Source organism: Heterodontus francisci, chromosome 37 (assembly GCF_036365525.1).
Source record: "Heterodontus francisci isolate sHetFra1 chromosome 37, sHetFra1.hap1, whole genome shotgun sequence".
Taxonomy (NCBI): domain Eukaryota; kingdom Metazoa; phylum Chordata; class Chondrichthyes; order Heterodontiformes; family Heterodontidae; genus Heterodontus; species Heterodontus francisci.
In genome coordinates, this window is record NC_090407.1 from 484978 (window position 1) to 506173 (window position 21196).

At 45.7% G+C, this 21196-nt stretch overlaps 1 protein-coding gene across 1 annotated transcript in view; it reads left to right on the forward strand.

Annotated features, from left to right (window-relative positions):
- The first annotated feature begins 573 nt into the window (after positions 1-573).
- vwa5b1 (von Willebrand factor A domain containing 5B1) overlaps positions 574-21196 on the forward strand; it is a 318959-nt gene continuing 298336 nt past the window's right edge. The window contains exon 1 of the mRNA XM_068016745.1: positions 574-800. Coding sequence (XP_067872846.1) covers positions 608-800 — 193 coding nt within the window. The 5' untranslated portion in view covers positions 574-607. The remainder of the gene's footprint in view (positions 801-21196) is intronic.

The following is a 21196-nucleotide window of genomic DNA, read 5'->3' on the forward strand; positions in this document are numbered from 1 at the left end:
TGCAGCAGTTCAAGAAGGCGGCTCACCACATCTTCTCAAGGGCAATTAGGGATGCTGACATCCCACGAATGAATAAATAAAAATAATAAATATCTAGAATATTTGTTCGTCAACATAACATTGCTTTATAGAATTCATGTAGAAAGGAACTCCAGGAGCACTTAGGAGGAAGCTACCATGTAGAATGAACCTTTGCTTGTTTTTGAAATATTACCAATACAGATCAGAAGTTAGATGCAATGTTTTCCGATAGCTATTTAACAGAAAGTAGTGTTGTGATACGATGTTCACATATACAATAGTGTTTTAAGTTTATATTCAAATTAAAAATTAGGTATTACTTTGCAAGACTTGATTATGTCTAAAAATTGAAGTAGTAGCTTACAGTCTGATTATAATCAGGGGAGGCTGTATTGTGCTTAATTCTCAATTCATTTTCTATGAAGAATAAAATGACAAGCATTCAGCTGATTGTCTTGCAGATTGCGTGGGTGGTTTAATATTATTGAGATGATGCAGATGGTTTTTCACTGGTTTTCTTTTTCCTTATTAGGTTGTCTCCAATTGAGCAACTTTGGACATTGCTGTATGTATTAGATATACGCGTATGTCTGTGTGTGTGCGTGTATGTGCACACAAAAGAAAAGAATTCTCCAACAAAATGCCAGGGCTTATCAACCGACACAATAACCTCAACCTGCCCTTATGTGCATCTGAAGTTACATCATGTATGATAGGCTACAGCCTGGGGATGTCAGCCTCTTTAACTTATACCAACATGGAGGATCATCCTGTCGAAGGTAAGGAATCATTAATTGTAGAATACATTAAAGAGATTTTGGTTTATATAGATTTCGATGTGTTACTACTTAAAAATTATTTGACAGACTGTGAGCTCGGAAATGGAGCATATAGCTGGTAAAATCAGCATGAAATAAGATTTTTTGTCCCACAGTAATGGATATGTGCTAGCGAGAAACATAAAGGTAAACAACTTCTTTAGGTATGTGATAAGGAAAAGATTAGCTATGTCAAATGTGGGCCCATTACAGGTGGTAGAGGTCGCGGGTGTGGAAGGTGCTGTCGAAGGAGCCTTGCTGCATTGCTGCAGTACATATTGTGCGTCGGTGGTGGAGGGAGTGAATGTTTGTGAATGGGGTGCCAATCAAGCGAGTTGCTTTTTCCTGGATGGTGTCGAGCTTCTTGAGTGTTGTTGAAGCTGCACCTATCCAGGCAAGTGGAGAGTATTCCATCACACTCCTGACTTGTGCCTTGCAGATAGAGAATTTATAATGGAGAACAGGGAATTGGCAGAGAAACAAAACAATTATTTTGTGCCTGTCCTCATGGAAGAAGATACAAAAAATCTCCCAGAAATACTAGGCAGCCAAGGGACTTGTGAAACCGAGGAACTGAAAGAAATTAGTATTAGAAAAGAGGTAGTACCTGAAAGATTAACTGGATTGTAGGTTGATAAATCCCCTGCATGAGCTACACCCCAGAGTACTGAAGGATGTGGCTATAGAGATGGTAGATGCATTGGTGGTTATCGTTCAAAATTCTATAGATTCTGGAAAGGTTCCTGCAGACTGGAAAGTAGCAAATGTAACCCCACTGTTTAAGAAGGGAGGGAGAGGGAGACTGGAAAACTACAGATCTGCTAGTTTGGCGTGAGTAGTAGGGAAAATGTTAAAATCTATTCTAACGGATGTGATAACTGGACATTTAGAAAATAATGGTAAAATTGGGCAGAGTCAACAGGTTTTATGAAAGGAAAATCATGTTTGACAAACCTGTTGGTGTTTTTTGAGGATATTACATGTAGCATTTTTTTTATTCATTCTTGGGATGTGGGCATCGCTGGCTACGCCAGCAGTTATTGCCCATCTCTAATTGCCCTTGAGAAGGCAGTGGTGAGCTGCCTTCTTCAACTGCTGCAGTCCATGTGGGGTAGACCACCCGGCATTAGCCTAGGCACCGGAAACGACAACGGCAAACCCAGTCCTGTCAGCCCTGCAAAGTCCTTCTTACTAACATCTGGGGACTTGTGCCAAAGTTGGGAGAGCTGTCCCACAGACTAGTCAAGCAACAGCCTGACATAGTCATACTCACGGAATCATACCTTACGGACAATGTCCCAGACACTGCCATCACCATCCCTGGGTATGCCCTGTCCCACTGGCAGGACAGACCCAGCAGAGGTGGCGGCACAGTGGTATACAGTCGGGAGGGAGTTGCCCTTGGACTCCTCAACATCAACTCCAGACCCCATGAAGTCTCATGGCATCAGGTCAAACATGGGCAAGGAAACCTCCTGCTGATTACCACTGACTGCCCTCCCTCAGCTGATGATTCAGTACTCCTCCATGTTGAACACCACTTGGAGGAAGCACTGAGGGTGGCAAGGGCGCAGAATGTACTCTGGGTGGGGGACTTCAATGTCCATCACCAAGAGTGGCTCAGTAGCACTGCTACTGACTGAGCTGGTTGAATCCTAAAGGACATAGCTGCGAGACTGGTTATGCGCCAGATGATGAGCGTACCGACAAGAGGGAAAAATATACTTGACCTCGTCCTCACCAATCTGCCTGCTGCAGATGCATCTGTCCATGACAGTATTAGTAGGAGTGACCACCGCACAGTCCTTGTAGAGACAAAGTCTCGCCTTCACATTGAGGATACCCTCCATCGTGTTGTGTGGCACTACCACCGTGCTAAATGGGATAGATTTCGAACAGATCTAGCAATGCAAAACTGGGCATCCATGAGGTGCTCTGGGCCATCAGCAGCAGCAGAATTGTACTCAACCACAATCTGTAACCTCATGGCCCGGCATATCCCCCACTCTACCATTACCATCAAGTCAGGAGACCAACCCTGGTTCAATGAAGAGTGCAGGAGGGCATGCCAGGAGCAGTACCAGGCATACCTCAAAATGAGGTGTCAATTTGGTGAAGCTACAACACAGGACTACTTGCGTGCCAAACTGCATAAGTAGCATGCAATAGACCGAGCTAAGCGATCCCATAACCAACGGATCAGATCTAAGCTTGCAGTCCTGCCTCATCCAGCCGTGAATGGTGGTGGACAATTAAACAACTAACTGGAGGAGGTGGCTCCACAAATATCCCCATCCTCAATGATGGGGGAGCCCAGCACATCAGTGCGAAAGATAAGGCTGAAGCATTTGCATCAATCTTCAGCCAGAAGTGCCGAGTTGATGATCCATCTCGGCCTCCTCCTGAGGTCCCCAGCATCACAGATGTTGGACCTCAGCCAATTCGATTCACTCCGCGTCATATGAAGAAATGACTGAAGGCACTGGATACTGCAAAGATTATAGGCCCTGACAATATTCCGTCAATAGTACTGAAGACCTGTGCTCCAGAACTTACTGTGCCCCTCGCCAAGCTGTTCCAGTACAGCTACAACACTGGCATCTACCCGGAAATGTGGAAAATTGCCCAGGTATGTCCTGTACACAAAAAGCAGGACAAGTCCAACCCGGCCAATTACAGCCCTATCAGTCCACTCTCAATCATCAGTAAAATGATGGAAGGCGTCATCAACAGTGCCATCAAGTGGCACTTGCTTAGCAATAACCTGCTCAGTGACGTTCAGTTTGGATTCCACCAGGGCCACTCAGCTCCTGACCTCATTACAGCCTTGGTTCAAACATGGATAAAAGAACTGAACTCAAGAGGTGAGCTGAGAGTGACTGCCCTTGACATCAAGGCAGCATTTGACTGAATATGGCATCAAGGAGCCCGAGCAAAACTGAAGTCAATGGAAATCAGGGGAAAAACTCTCTGCTTGTTGGAGTCATACCTAGCGCAAAGGAAGATGGTTGCGGTTATGGGAGGTCAATCATCTGAGCTCCAGGACATCACTGCAGGAGTTCCCCAGGGTTGTGTCCTAGGCCCAACCATCTTCAGCTGCTTCATCAATGACCTTCCTTCAATCATAAGGTCAGAAGTGGGGATATTCGCTGATGATTGCACAATGTTCAGCACCATTCGTGACTCCTCAGATACTGAAGCAGTCCGAGTAGAAATGCAGCAAGACCTGGACAATATCGAGGCTTGGGCTGATAAGTGGCAAGTAACATTCGCACCACACAAGTGCCAGGCAATGACCATCTCCAACAAGAGAGAATCTAACATCTGCCCTTGACAGTCAATGGCATTACCATCACTGAAACCCCCACTTTCAACATCCTGGAGGCTACCATTGACCAGAAACTGAACTGGAGTAGCCATATAAATACTGTGGCTACAAGAGCAGGTCAGAGGCTAGGAATCCTGCAGTGAGTAACTCACCTCCTGACTCCCCAAAGCCTGTCCACTGTCTACAAGGCACAAGTCAGGAGTGTGATGGAATACTCTCCACTTGCCTGGATGAGTGCAGCTCCAACAACACTCAAGAAGCTCGACACCATCCAGAACAAAGCAGCCCGCTTGATTGGCACCCCGTCCACAAACATTCTCTCCCTCCACCACCGATGCACAATGGCAGCAGTATGTACCGTCTACAAGATGCACTGCAGCAACGGACCAAGGCTCCTTAGACAGCACATTCCAAACCCGCGACCTCTACCAACTGGAAGGACAAGGGCAGCAAATGCTTGGGAACACCACCACCTGCAAGTTCCCCTCCAAGTCACACATCAGCCTTACTTGGAACTATATTGCCGTTCCTTCACTGTCACTGGGTCAAAATCGTGGAACTCCCTTCCTAACAGCACTGTGGGTCCACCTTCCTCACATGGACTGCAGCGGTTCAAGAAGGCAGCTCACCACCACATTCTCAAGGGCAATTAGGGATGGGCAATAAATGCTGGCCTATCCAGCGACGCCCATGAATGAATTAAAACAAATCATCTGCGAACATCCTTACTTCTGACCTTATGGTTGAAGGAAGGTCATTGATGAAGCAGCTGAAGATATTTGGGCCTCAGACACTACTCTGAGGAAACTCCTGCAGTGATGTCCTGGAACTGAGATGATTGACCCGAAACAACCACAACCATCTTTGCGCTAGGTACGACTCTAACCAGCAGAGAGTTTTCCCCCTGATTCCCATTGACTTCAGTTTTGCTAGGGCTCCTTGATGCCATACTCAGTCAAATGCTGCCTTGATGTCAAGGGCAGTCACTCTCACCTCACCTCTGGAGTTCAGCTCTTTTGTCCATGTTTGAACCAAGGCTGCAATGAGGTCAGGAGCTGAGTGGCCCTGGTGGAACCCAAACTGAGCGTCACTGAGCAGGTTATTGCTCAGCAAGTGCCGCTTGATGGCACTGTTGATGACACCTTCCATCATTTTACTGATGATTCAGAGTAGACTGATAGGGTGGTAATTGGCCAGCTTGGATTTGTCCTGCTTTTTGTGTACAGGACATACCTAGGCAATTTTCCACGTTGCCGAGTAGATGTCAGTGTTGTAGCTGTACTGGAACAGCTTGGCTAGGGGTGCGACAAGTTCTGGAGCACAGGTCTTCAGTACTATTGCCGGAATTTTGTCAGGGCCCATAGCATTTGCAGTATCCAGTGCCTTCAGTCGTTTTGTTCATATCATGCGGAGACTGGCATCTGTGATGCTGGAGACTTCAGGAGGAAGCTGAGATGGATCATCAACTCGGCTGAAGATTGTTGCTAATGCTTCAGCCTTATCTTTTGCACTGATGTGCAGGGTTCCTCCATCATTGAGGATGGGGTTATTTGTGGACCCTCCTCCTTCTGTCCACCACCATTCACAACGGACGTGGCAGGACTGCACAGCTTAGATTTGATCCATTGATTATGGGATCGCTTAGCTCTGTCTATCGCATGCTGCTTATGCTGTTTGGCATGCAGGTCGTCCTAGGCTATAGCTTCACCAGGTTGACACCTCATTTTGAGGTATGCTTGGTGCTGCTCCTGGCATGCCCTCCTGCACTCTTCATTGAACCACAGTTGGTCTCCTGGCTTGATGGTAACGTTAGAATGGGGGATATGCTGGGCCATGAGGTTACAGATTGTGGTTGAGTACAATTGTGCTGCTGCTCATGGCCCACAGCGCCTCATGAATGCCCAGTTTTGCATTGCCAGATCTGTTCGAAATCTATCCCATTTAGCACGGTGGTAGTGCCACACAACATGACGGAGGGTATCCTCAATGTGAAGGCAGAACGTTGTCTCCACAAGGACTGTGCGGTGGTCACTCTTACCAATACTATCATGGATAGATGTATCTGCAGCAGGCAGATTGATGAGGACGAGGTCAAGTATATTTTCCCGTCTTGTTGGTTCTCTCAACACCTGCCACAGGCCAAGTCTAGCAGCTATGTCCTTTAGGACTTGGCCAGCTCGGTCAGTAGTGGTACTACCGAGCCACTTGTGGTGATGGACATTGAAGTCCCCCACCCAGAGTACATTCTGCACCCTTGCCACCCTCAGTGCTTCTTCTAAGAGGTGTTCAACATGGAGGAGTACTGAATCATCAAATCATCAGCTGAGGGAGGGCAGTAGGTGGTAATCAGCAGGAGGTTTCCTTGCCCATGTTTGACCTGATGCCATGAGACTTCATGGGGTCCAGAGTCGATGTTGAGGACTCCCAGGGCAACTCCTTTCTGACTGTATACCACTGTGCCATCACCTCTGCTGGGTCTGGAATAGGAATAGGAGAATTGAGTGATTGAATACGTGGCTGGAGAACTGGAGTAGGAGGGAGGGCATCAGATTTCTGAGGCATTGGGTCTGGTTCTGGAGCAGGTGGAACCTGCACAAGATGAATGGGTTGCATCTTAGCAGGACTGGGACTAATATCCTTGCAGGAAGATTTGCTAATGCTGTTGGGGAAGGTATAAACTATCTTGGCAGGGGGATGGGAACCTGAGAGGGAGCTCAGATCGGAGGGAAGCAAAACTGGTAACTTGTCAGGGATGTGGGAACCAGGAGCGAATATCAGAGAGGAATACCAAGGTGCACAGAACATTGGGAGAGATAAATAGCACTAGAGTATGAAGTAGTAATATTAGGTGGGCTCAGAGTATGGGAGAAAGTAATAAAGTCTAAATCAGGGTTAATGTGGTTAATAAGTTTGGTGAGGTACGGGCGCAGATTGCCATGTGGAAATATAATGTTGTGGCTATAACAGAGACCTGACTCAAAGAAGGGCAGGACTGGGTGTTAAATATTCCTGGATACAAGGTGTTCAAGAAAGATAGGAAAGGGAAAAAAAGGGGGAGGGGTGGCAATATTGATTAAGGAGAGCATTGCAGTTCTGGAGAAAAAGGATGTCCCTGAGGGGTCGAGGACAGAATTAATTTGGCTAGAGCTAAGGAACAAAAAAGGTGCGGTTACGTTGCTCGGTGTTGTCTATAGGCCACCAGCTAGTGGGAAGCACGTGTCGGAACAAATTTGCAAGGAAATTACAGAGAGGTGCAAAAATTATAGGGTAGTTATAATGGGGGACTTTAATTATCCAAACATAGACTGGGATAGTAGCAATGTAAAGGGCAGTGAGGGGCAAGATTTCCTAGAGTGTGTTCAGGAAAATTTTCTACAGCAGTATGTTGCTAGTCCAATGAGAAAGGAGACACTGCTAGACCTGGTTCTTGGGAATGAGGTGGACCAAGTGGATCAAGTATCAGTAGGAGATCACTTAGGGGATAGTGATCATTGTATCATAAGGTTTAGGCTGACTGTGGAAGAGGATAAAGAGCAATCCAGGGTAAGAATAATTAACTGGGAGAAGGCTAACTTCAATGGGGTAAGAATGGAGCTGGGGCGAATAAATTGGAGTCAAAAGTTGGCAGGAAAACCGGTAGCTGAACAATGGGCTACCTTCAAAGAAGAGATCGTTCGGGCACAGTCAAGATATGTTGCCTCGAAGGGGAAAGGTAGGGCAAACAAATCCAGAGCTTCCTGGATGACAAAAGAGGTAGAGATTAAGATAAAGAAGAAAAAGTGTGCTTATGACAGATGCCAGGTAGAAAATACCTGAGAACCAGGCTGAATATAGAAGGTCCAGAGGGGAAGTGAAAAAGCAAATAAGAGAAGCAAAGAGGGAGCATGAGAAGAGACTGGCGGCTAGCATTAAAGGAAATCCCAATGTTTTCTATAGACATGTAAATAGTAAAAGGCTGGAGTGGAGCCAATTAGGGACCAGAAAGGGGATTTACACATGGAGGCAGAGGGCATAGCTGAGGTATTAAATGAATACTTTGCATCTGTCTTTACCAAGGAAGAAGATGCAACCCAGGCAATGATGAAAGAGGAGGTAATTCAAACACTAGAAGGGTTTAAAATTGATAAAGAGGAAGCATTAGATAGGCTGTCTGTACTTAAAGTGGATAAAGCACTAGGACCGGATGCGATGCATCCAAGGATACTGAGGGAAGTGAGGGTGGAAATCGCAGAGACATTGGCCATAATTTTTCAGTCTTCCTTAGACTCGGGGGTGGTGCCTGAGGACTGGAGAATTGCAAAGTTACACCCTTGTTCAAAAAAGGGTGTAAAGATAAACCCAGCAACTACAGGCCAGTCAGTTTAACTTCGGTGGTGGGGAAACTTGTAGAAAAAATAATTCGGGACAAAATTAATAGTCCCATGGACAAATGCGTGTTAATTAAGGAAAGCCAGCATGGATTTCTTAAGGGAAAATCATGTCTAACTAACTTGCTAGAGTTTTTTGAGGAGGTAACAGAGAGGGTTGATGAGGGCAATGCTGTTGATGTGGTGTACATGGACTTTCAAAAGTCATTTGATACAGTGCAACACAACAGACTTGTGAGCAAACTTATAGCTCATGCAATAAAAGGGACGGTAGCAACATGGATATGGAATTGGCTGAGTGACAGGAAACAAGAGCAGTGGTTAAAGGATGTTTTTACGGCTGGAAGAAGGCTTGTAGTGGAGTTCCCCAGGGGTCAGTGTTGGGACCCTTGCTTGTCCTGATATATATTAATGACCTAGAACGAGGTGACAAGGCACAATTTCAAAGTTTGCAGATGATATGAAACTTGAAGCATTGTGAACTGTGAAGAGGATAGTGTAGAACTCCACAAGGACATAGACAAGTTGGTGGAATGGGCAGACAGGTGGCAGATGAAGTTCAATACTGAGAAATGTGAAGTGATTAATTTTGGTGGGAAGAACATGAAGAGACAATACAAAGTACAGCATACAATTCTAAAGGGGATGCAGGAGCAGAGGGACCTGGGTGTATATGTGCATAAGTCATTGAAGGTGGCAGGGCAGATTGAGAGAGTGGTAAATAAAGCATACAGTGTCCTGGGCTTTATTAATAGGGGCATAGAGTACTGACATAGATTACTGACCAACGCAAGCAACTGGACCGCTGGATGGAGCACTACCTAGAACTGTACTCCAGGGAAAATGTTGTCACTGATACCGCCCTCAGTGCAGCCCAGTCTCTGCCAGTCATGGGTGAGCTGGATGAACAGCCAACAAAATCGGATCTCAGTGATGCCATTGATTCTCTAGCCAGTGGAAAAGCCCCTGGAAAGGATGGCATTATCCCTGAAATAATCAAGAGTGCCAAGCCTGCAATACTCTCAGCACTCCAAGAACTGCTTTGCCTGTGCTGGGATGAGGGAGCAGTACCATAGGACATGCGCGATGCCAATATCATCACCCTCTATAAGAACAAAGGTGACCGCGGTGACTGCAACAACTACCGTGGAATCTCCCTGCTCAGCACAGTGGAAAAAGTCTTCGCTCAAGTCATTTTAAACAGACTTCATAAGCTGGCTGAGTGTGTCTACCCTGAGGCACGGTGCGGCTTTCGAGCAGAGAGATCCACCATTGACATGCTGTTCTCCCTTCGCCAGCTACAGGAGAAATGCCGCAAACAACAGTTGCCCCTCTACGTTGCTTTCATTGATCTCACCAAAGCCTTTGACCTCGTCAGCAGACATGGTCTCTTCAGACTACTAGAAAAGATCGGATGTCCACCAAAGCTACTAAGTATCATCACCTCATTCCGTGACAATATGAAAGGCACAATTCAGCATAGCGGTGCCTCATCAGACCCCTTTCCTATCCTGAGTGGCGTGAAACAGGGCTGTGTTCTCGCACCTGCACTGTTTGGGATCTTCTTCTCCCTGCTGCTCTCACATGCGTTAAAGTCTTCAGAAGAAGAAATTTTCCTCCAAAGTATGGAAGGTCCTCATTAGGGAACTCCTGTTTGCTGATGATGCTGCATTAACATCCCACACAGAAGAGTGTCTGCAGAGACTCATCAACAGGATTGTGGCTGCCTGCAACGAATTTGGCCTAACCATCGGCCTCAAGAAAACGAATATCATGGGATAGGACGTCAGAAATGCTCCATCCATCAATATCGGCGACCACACTCTGGAAGTGGTTCAAGAGTTCACCTACCTAGGCTCAACTATCACCAGCAACCTGTCTCTCGATGCAGAAATCAACAAGCGCATGGGGAAGGCGTCCGCTGCTATATCCAGACTGGCCAGGAGGGTGTGGGAAAATGGTGCACTGACAAGGAACACAAAAGTCCGAGTGTTTCAAGCCTGTTTCCTCAGTACCTTGCTGTACGGCAGCGAGGCCTGGACAACGTATGCCAGCCAAGAGCGATATCTCAACACATTCCATCTTCGCTGCCTCCGGAGAATCCTTGGCATCAGGTGGCAGGACCGTAACTCCAACGCAGAAGTCCTTGAGGCGGTCAACCTCCCCAGCATATACACCCTACTGAGCCAGTAGCGCTTGAGATGGCTTGGTCATGTGAGCCGCATGGAAGATGGCAGGATCCCCAAGGACACATTGTACAGCGAGCTCGCCACTGGTATCAGACCCACTGGCCGTCCATGTCTCCGCTTTAAAGACGTCTACAAACATGACATGAAGTCCTGTGACATTGACCACAAGTCGTGGGAGTCAGTTGCCAGTGATCGCCAGAGCTGGCAGACAGCCATAAAGGCGGGGCTAAAGAGTGGCGAGTCGAAGAGACTTAGCAGTTGGCAGGAAAAAAGACAGAAGAGCAAGGAGAGAGCCAACTGTGTAACAGCCCCGACAACCAACTTTATCTGCAGCGCCTGTGGAAGTCTGTCACTCTAGAATTGGCCTTTATAGCCACTCCAGGCACTGATCCACAAACCACTGACCACCTCTAGGCGCTTACCCGTTGTCTCTCGAGACAAGGAGGCCGAAGAAGAAGAGTACAAGAGCAAGGAAGTTATTTTGAACTTGTATAAGACACTAGTTCAGCCTCAACTGGAGTATTGCATCCAATTCTGGGCGCCACACTTTAGGAAAGACATGAAGGCATTGGAGACAGTACAGAAAAGATTCATGAGAATGTTTCCAGAGATGAGGAACTTCAGTTATGAAGATAGATTGGAGAAGTTAGGACTATTTTCCTTGAAGAAGGCTGAGAGATAATTAGACAGAGGTATTCAAAATCATGGGGGGTCTGGACAGAGCAGATGGAGAGAAACTGTTCCCATTTGTGAAAGGATCGAGAACGAGAGGGCACAGATTTAAAGTATTTGGTAAGAGAAGCAAAAGTGGCATGAGGAAAAACTTTTTCATGCAGAGATTAGTTCAGGTCCGGAATGCACTGCCTGGAAGTGTGGTGGAGGCAGGCTCAATTGAAGCATTCTAAAGGATATTGGAATATTATCTGAAAAGGAAGGATGTGCAAGGTTACAGGGAGAAGGTAGGGGAATGGAACTGAGCAAATTGCTCTTTCAGAGAGCTAGTGCAGACACGATGGGCTGTCATCCTAATGTCAGACTGATCCCATGCTGGTGTACAGATCCTAAATCCATCAATAGGAAAACAGGGATGTGAAGACTGACCTTTCATCTGTTGCACCAACTTCAAACAGAGGCCCAGCAGCAGATAAAAAATAGCAAGAGAAACATGAATTTCAACAGCATATTTGCAGCTTTAGGAGAAAGTCATGAGCCATGGGGGCAATGAAAACGAGGGCATTTAGATGGGAATGCATTCATTACAAACGTTAACTCTGCTTCTCTTTCCACAGATGCTGCCAGACCTGCTGAGTGGTTCTAGCATTTCTTGTTTTTATTATTCATTACTAACATTGGGGAAGCAGATTCCAATAGGAACAGACTTCCACCAAAAGCAAATTACTTCAGCCCTGAGATTTCCTTCGTTTGATAAGACATAACCCTAGTGGATCTATCTGCAGCAGACAGAATTTGGGGAATAGAGAGGATTGTGACTTTTACACTTTTTTAAAATACTGTTGCACGTAAAAGAGGACATAAGATGGACCCACCTTAGCTAAAATGCAACTATGCAAATAATGGATTTAGGTTAGGATGATTTTATGGTGTCGCCTGGACAGTAAACTTGCCGCATGGAGCAGCCGCCATTTAGAGAACCACTCAATCTATGCTCAGTTGGTTTCAATGGAGCAGAAACTGTCCGGGTTCTATTAGGGGCGGCCGCTCCACATTCTTCATTTTTGAGGAACCAACATTTATTTGGAATTCTCCCGCTTTAGTCCTTTTTTTTTGGAAGTATTTCTCTAAAATGAAGGGTGAGGCTGTCAATTGTTTTTCCCAAAGTGATTTCCCTTTTTTTTGAAGCAGGAAAAGGAAATCTGGGAAGGAAGGGTCATGCGACAGAACTGCAAGAGTTAACAAATGATAAGGGTGTCTAGGTCCAGAAGACCATTCTTTAATATATTTATACAGTTATTTGTCAGGGGGGCTCTGTGTTCTGTGGGATATGTGCAGATGCTCCTAGTCATTCACTTTTAGACACTTTGCAGTTTATAGGTGGGAGCAACTATTTAAAATTAAAACAGCTTGCATTGGCAGGAAACCAAATTTAAAACAAAAGCAAAATACTGTGGATGCTGGATATCTGAAATAAAAACAGAAAATGTTGTAAATACTCAGCAGGTTAGGAAGCATCTGTGTAGAAAGAAATAGAGTTAACGATCCCGATCTTAATTCCGTGACATGCTAGGAGCGGGGAGGTGGGGGAGGGGGAGTCCGTTAGCATGCAGAGAGTACATGCAGTGCATCTATCAGAGGCTTTATAACCCAACCATTGCATTTGCATCTGACTTGTGTGATTCCCAACCAATTAGCGTGAGCAGGCGTGATATGGATTCACATAATGCAATCTCAACTTCAGTATTTAAAGGAACACTCCAAGCATGAAATTTAAAGGAGTTTGGAGTTGGGAGCTGAAGAGAGGGAAGTGTCAGAATGAAGTCCAGACTGGCAAATGTTGTGCCTCATTTCAATGACTCCTCCCTGGATCTGCTGCTGGAGGCTCTGAGAAATCAGAGAAAGATACTGTTCTCTACCAGTGGGAGGAAGAAACTAGCAGCTGAGACGAAGAAGCCTTGGTTGGAGGTAGTGGAGAAGGTCTGCAGCAGGGGCATGGTGCCACGCTCCTGGATTCAGTGCAGAAAGTGCTTTAATGACTTAAGCAGGTCAGGAAATGTGAGTACAGTGGTACATTCATATATATCCTGCTGTATGTATCATCCCACCCCCTCACACTGCTTTCTCTAGCCTACTCCATCCATCAGTCCTCACATCCACTTAACTACAGCAACACCTATCCCTCTTTTTCTGTGCACTTCCCCACATCCCCATCTATTTGCCCACCACTGACACTCACCTGAGTCCTTATGCAATGCCATGCCTTTTCCTCAGAGTCAGCTTCACTAAATGAACTCCATCCATTGGATGAACACATGCCATTACACCCACTCAGGCATCTCTTCTTTCCCCTTTGCAAGAGAATAGAGCACAGAACAGAAGGAAAAAACCTGAAGCTGCCCTCCAAATATTTCGTAGCTGACAACTGCAGAGGAGGAGGCACTGGAAATCGGTGGAGTTTCAATATCCCTGGTCATTGGAGGTGAGCAGATGGGCTGCCAGCTACCTGCTAATGCTAATGAATCAAAGCCGTCCACATGTCATATGGCAATCAGTCATGTTGACTTGTTTTCAACAGTTAGTGAAATATGATCAATGTCGTCATGATAACTTGCAACATTCTTAACTTGCCGGTGGTATTTTGTGTCTTTTATCTCTGAAAAGGCCTTCAAGCAGGCAGCAGTTGGTGAAAATTACTGATGGCCATTCCTCACAGGAGCTGAATCCTCTGAGCTGGTGCACTGTCACAGGAATCATGCACCAGCTCAGATACTCACACTTTGATGGGACTTGTAAGGTAGATAGTTGGGTTTTCACTTGGTGACTCACTCTTCACAAGTTAGGCAAGAGCAATTGTGATGGCAGGGATGGCAGTGGAGAGGCCATGATGGAGGGCACAGCCCTCTCCAAGCTCTGCTCACTTCATCACGGGTGCTGTATCCAGGGGGCCATTGATGAAGTGGAGAATCATTGAACAGCAACAGAGAATATGTGATGCACTGACAGGCCTTCAAAGTAGACTCTTCACAATTGCAGAGAGATTGGGGGAGTCCACATCAAGCATGAGAAATTTCTTCATCCAGAGAGTGGTGAGCCTGTGGAATTCGCTACCACAGAAAGCAGTTGAGGCCAAAACATTGAATGTTTTCAAAAAGAGTTAGATATAGCTCTTGGGTCTAAAGGGATCAAAGGGTATGCGGCGAAAGCTGGAACAGGCTAATGAGTTGGATGATCAGCCATGATTATAATGAATGGCGGACCAGGCTCAAAGGGCCGAATGGCCTACTCCTGCTCATATTTTCTATGTTTTTATGTTTCTATGAGGAACTGATGTTCCAGGCCATTGGAATGATGTCTTCTTCTATGGATAGAGTGGCCAGCACCACGGACAGTTATATGTTCCAATCAAATGAGAATTCTGATGAAAGGTCACAGACCTGAAATGCTGCCTGACCTGCTGAGTATTTCCAGCATTTTCTGCTTTTGTGTTAAATATTCTGCTTTCAAAGGGTAATTGGAATTTTGAACAAACCTGTATGAAGCCTTTGAACAGACATTAGAACAAGATGAGAGCTTATTTAAGTGCAGTCTAATAGCATATTACATGAGTTCAGCAGCTTTCTAGAATGTATATTTTCATAATAGTAATTTTGGAAATAATATATATGATAAAGTATTTACTTTTAGAGTGAAACCATTCTATCCACTGGAAAACTGCAAGGTTGCTCTTTTTCTCTCAATTTTCAATCCTTGTTTTGCTTTGAATCAAACCTACCTGGGCTAATGCCTTCACATCACAACACTCAGTACACCTACAGCTAACCTTTTATTCATTACCCTCTTAGATTTACAGCACAATACGTAGGAGAGGTTATCCTTGCATGTCAGCACTGCAGAGAATTCTATCAGGACCGAGTGCATCAATCGCACTTTGGATATTAGGTTAGGCTTCATCTGAACTGACCCAGCTGTCAACTTGTAGTTGACAAATACAAAATAACCCTCACCATTTGCAGCAATTGCTCTCAGTGCATAACCATGAGGACAGGTAGAAGGTAAGAAAATATTTCAGGGTGTATTTTAAACATCAAAAACTGGCGGTTTGAGGTCAAGTGAGGTTTTACAATTTTTAATCCCAACTGGCCTCCAACCTGCCCACTTCCGGTTTAATAGAGGCAGGACAACAGATAAGCAGCCAATCTACTCCCAGGAGGCGGGTTGGCAATTTAAATATGTTAAAAAGGCTGGCAGCATCTGATGTAAACGGTTTTAAGGTTTTACAGTGGGCGGCCGGGATTTCCAGGCATTAGGAAATCCTTAGGATACCCAGTATCAGGTAAAGGCCATACCTGGGCTTCATAAGTGTTCTTGGAGCTCACTTAAAAAAAGTAGCCTACAGCATGAGCGTACTGAAAAGACTAGGGCAGAATTTTGTGGCTAGGCTCTGGTTCCCGCTGTCAGGACTGGAAGTGGGAGTCACTGCCATATGGGCGGGGAGTGCCCTGGCTCCTTCAAAGGGCTGGATGGGAGGGACCATACCGTGTGAGGTCGTTGCTTTCCCCATGCCACAGTACAATGTGTAACTGGGCGCAGGACGATGGAATGATAAATGAAGGAAGTGGCAACAGGGCTATGTAAAGCTGAAGCTTTATTGGCATGGATGTATCTGCTAGCAAGAGTCATTGAAACATGCCTGTATTAGTGCTTCCCGAGCCTCCCTTGTGTGTATCTCAATGCACCTGCCTGTGGTCCCTGGGTCCTTCATCATGCATCACCTGATCAGCAGCTTCCTCCACATCAGAAGAGGCATTGCGCTACACGATATTCTCATTGCTCAACACCTCCCCCCTCTGCAGCCCCAGGTTGTGTAGCGTACAGCAGACTACCATGATACGCAAGGTCCTTGCTGGGGCATATTGAAGGGCATCACTGGATCGATCTAGGCACCTATGGCCTGCTGGATGGTCGCTTGGGTTGCCCCGTCTCATGTGTTGTACCTCTCCTCTGCATCCGTGCTTGGGTTTCTCACAGGCTTAAGTAGCCATGTCCTCTGTGGGTAGCCCTTGTCTCCCAGTATCCATCCCTGAAGGCCTGCAGGGGGGCGGAAAAGCTTGGGCACCTGGGACTGCTGAAGTATGTAGGCGTTGTGGCTGCTTCCCGGGAACTGTGCAGACACCTGCAGAATCCATTTGTGTTGGTTGCAGATCTGTTGTACATTGAGCGTGGAAGCCCTTTTTGTTGATGAAGACTGCCAGCTGGTCTGTGGGAGTCTTAATGGCTCCATGCATGCAGTCGATCACATCCTGCACCTGGAGGAATCCAGCAATGGTCCCGAAAAAAACACTCCCTCAGCTTGATTGGATCGATGCAAAAACGCGTGCATTGACTGGCCCTCTTGAACAGGGCATCGGTCCCCATCTTGATGTATCGATGAGCCACAGACTGGGAGATCCCACACATACCTCCAGTGGATCCCTGGAATGAACCAAAGTTGTAGAAGCAATTGCCACAGTGATTTTCAGTGCCACTGGCATTGGGTGGCCTCCACCTCCAATGGGGCTCAGCTTGTCCTCCATCATGGCACACAGATCTGTGACAGCCTTCCTGGAGAGGTGCAGTTTTCTGTGACACTGTCGCTTGGACATTTGTAGGTAGCTGAACCTCTGAAGGTACATCCTTGCTGGAGGGTACACCCTTCTGCACACAGGAGGCTGCTCGCGTGCCCTGTGCGCCCTTCTCCTACATCCCTACCCCGAGGCTGGTGCTCCTGTTGGCCCTGAGGTTGCTGCTGTCCAGCTGCCTGTGGCTGCAGCTCTCTCCCACTCTGCTGCTCCCCCTTACTAGAAGTCCCAAAGTCTTAGTTAATGAGGCCCATGGCAGGTGGTCACTCTCAGTTTCCAGGGTCTCTTATCCAGACACCTTCCTCATTTAATTAACACAAGCGCCAGTTCCCAGTTGGCACTCTGGCAGCATGCCCCACAGTGCTGGCACCTTTTCCCCCGCTCCTATCTGCGAACGCCAATGCCTGCGCTGCTCCATCCTCCCTTCCAAGCTATGCTGACTCTCACGATGGCTGTCAACTGAAGCCAGCATTGATCCACCTCATGTTTGCCGCCTCCTTATACCTGCCGAGGCTCTGAAGCCCCGATGTTCCCAAGCACTTTTTGGAAAATTGAAAAACACCAGCAAAATTGCTGTTAATTGGCGAATTAATTGGCTTAATTACCTTACTGTCATGTCGTAACACGAGGTCCTTCTGCCATGCCAGCCATCCTTCGGAATATCTAATTGTGACGTAAAGACATCTGTCTTCCCTCCCAATGTCTTCTGTCCTGATATTCCACCCAGTCCCGCCATCCTCAAAGAGTCTGGAAAATCCAGCCCTTAGTGTTGAAGTGGTGCCACGGGTACTGGTGCTGTCTCATTTGTATTACAGCATCATTAGGGCTGAATTTTCTAGAGACAGTTGGTAACAGAACTTCAACCTTCATTAGTTCCTACTTTATTAGGTTTGAGTAAACCATTTTTAACAGAACATTAACTCTTATGTACGAGATTTTGCTTGCTATGCGTTTGCTGGAACAATCAATAAACTTTCATATCTTCCTGTCATTAGACAATAATGCAAATTATGTATCTGAGTCTTTTTCAGTTAACACAATGAGGGGACCTTTAACCCTTTGCCTTGGGGTGAAGGATTTAACATTGCACAATATTCCCTGGCAAAATGCAAGAACATTTTTAAAGCAGGCGGGAGAGGGTCAGGGGGTGGTTGAAATTTCAAAAATCTGAAACCTGCCCTTAACTCACATCTAACAAGTTCATTCCCTAAGGACCCTAACCCTAAGGACCCGAGCCCAAACCCTAAAACCTAAAACCCTAAAACCTAACCCCGAACCTTAAGGTAACCCGAAGCCTTACCTAATTCTTAAACCTAACTCCTAAACCTAAGCTGCCCTTACATAGTCCCTACACATCCCCTAACCCTAACCTAGCTATTCTAAACATTATCCCATTAATCTTCTTTGAGACCCTTACCCTAAAATCCATACTCTTGGTCTTGACCTTAAGCATGACTGCTCGCTCAATTAGATATACTCACTGCAAAGTTAGTAATACGTGCCTTACATTCCAATTCCAATTATAACCCTAGTTGGATATGGTAAATGGCAGGAAGAGTTGGACAGACACCAATGCAAGGCGTGAGCTGAATAGAAGTGGCAGATACTAGTGAAATGAAACTCAAGAAATGAGTATATAAACACGAGGAGAGAGGCTTTTTCCACCCTTGCTGCCCAATTACCCTACCCTAACAAGTTCATTTCAGTTTTAATGGAGATGGGCTGAGGGTGGAGGGGTTTGTGAACAAACTGCTCTCCAGAAGTGGTTCAGTTATTTAAATATATTAATACGTTAGATTTTAGTAGCTACTTAAATTTAACTGCTGTGGATTTCTGAGAGCTGGATCCAGCAGGTGAGAGCCTGTGGGCCAAGAGCAGTAGGATTGCTGACTCCTGCCCCCACGTTAACCTCACAGCAATCCACTGACACTCCCTGCAATCACTTCAATTTCCTCGACCCACATTCTCCTATGGCTCTTTCTCTTCCTCTATATATAACTAGGGGGAGATGGTGGTGTAGTAGTAATGTCATCGAGCTAGTAATCCAGAGGCCTAGGCTAATGTCCTGGAGGACATGGGTTCAAATCCCAGCACGGTAGCTGGTGGAATTTGTATTCAATTAATTAATAGGAAAAATAAGTCTGAAATTGAATGGCATTCAATAATAGTACCAAGAAACAATCATCGATTGTTGTAAAAACCCATCTGGTTTACTAATGTCCTTCAGGGAAGGAAATCTACTGGTCTACATGTGCCTCCAGACCCACAGCAACGTGGTTGACTCTTAACTGTCATTCCTGGCCCAGCAAGTCACTCAGTTGTCAAGAACAATTAGGGATGAGCAACAAAATAGTGGCCTTGCTAGTGATGCACACATCCCATGAAAGAATAAAAGAGCAACCACTCCCAGTTTGGGATGTAGATTAAACTCTGCTATAAGTTACTTAAATTTTGTTGGGTGGTATTGAGTGTAATCATGATTAACCTTGATAAATAGATTAGATGTCGAGCGCATGCAACTTTTCAGAAATTGGTCACCTTCAGCACTTTTCCAAAAATATCTTATTTTCACAATCTTGTTTAATCATTTAGTGGGTGAAATTGCATCTGTTGATTAATTTTTTGAAGGGAGTCAGCATATAATTCTGTTTTCTATTCACACCTACCTTCCGGCTAAAATTGTCGACAGGAGCACTGACTGAATGAAGGATTGTCCTGAACCACACTTCCCCTATATAATCTTTAAAAATCTGCACTTTAAGTTCACATTCACGACCAGCCCTATAACACAAACTTTGTTTCAGTCACAGTGGTCAAGCTGCACTTGAAAGCTTGTGAATATTATCAAACAAACCTGTCCCTCATGGATCACAGCTTCTCCAGAAGCTTGAATGTGCCCATGATCTTCACCAACTTTTCTACCATTACTTTACATAGGCACTAGTCAACTGAATAGCCATTTAATTTGAAGCTGCTGATTTGTCACAAAGCAGTACTTACATCCTCTCGCAATTTACCTGATCTTTAGGCTTCATCAAAAACATTAAGAGAATTCAGGAACAGGAGAACTATTTGCTGAATTAGTGAGAGTCAGTAGGCTATCAAAACAAAGAGAAATCCTTTTTTTGTCAATTCAAATGCAAGGGTTAACATTTACAAGGGGAAATGGCATCTAGTGACGCCTTCTGGTCCAAATTTAACACTAATGGGTCAACAGACATCAGAAAGCCTTCTGTAATTTCCTGTAAAGAACCCCAGTTTGAAATGTAGACCCATTTCATAGATTCAGAGAATGGTTACAGTACAGAAGGAGGCCATTCTCCGTCGAATCTGTGCCAGCTCTCTGCAAAGAGCAACTCACTTAGCCCCACTACCCCACCTCTTCCCTGTGACCCTGTAAATTTAGGTGTAATTTAGGTGACAGTATAATACTGAGAGAATGTAAACAAAAAACGCTGCAAATAACAACAGGTTTGGCAATATCTGTGGAGATAGAAAGCTTTCAGGTTGATGACCTTTTGTCCTAACTCAGGGGAACATTGCTGTCTTGTGGATGAGATGTTGGACCAAGGCCCTGCCTGTCCTCAGCTGGGCATAAAAAATTCCCTGGTACTGTACAAAGAAGAGCAGTGGAGCTCTCCCAGTGTCCTGTAACATTTATCCCTCAACCAACCTCACTAAAACATATGATGGGATTTACCTTTTCCTGTTTGTGGGACGTTGTTGTGCCCAATGTGACTGTTGTGTTTAGTTTAGTTTAGTTTAGAGATACAGCACTGAAACAGGCCCTTCGGCCCACCGAGTCTGTGCCGACCATCAACCACCCATTTATACTAATCCTACACTAATCCCATATTCCTACCACATCCCCACCTATATATTTCCCTACCACCTACCTATACTAGGGGCAATTTATAATGGCCAATTAACCTATCAACCTGCAAGTCTTTGGCATGTGGGAGGAAACCGGAGCACCCGGAGGAAACCCACGCAGACACAGGGAGAACTTGCAAACTCCACACAGACAGTACCCAGAATTGAACCCGGGTCCCTGGAGCTGTGAGGCTGCGGTGCTAACCACTGCGCCACTGTGCCGCCCCCTACATTACAATAGTAACTAGACTTCAAAAAATACTTAATTGGTTATGAAGCATTTTGGAATGTTGTGAGGTCATGAAGG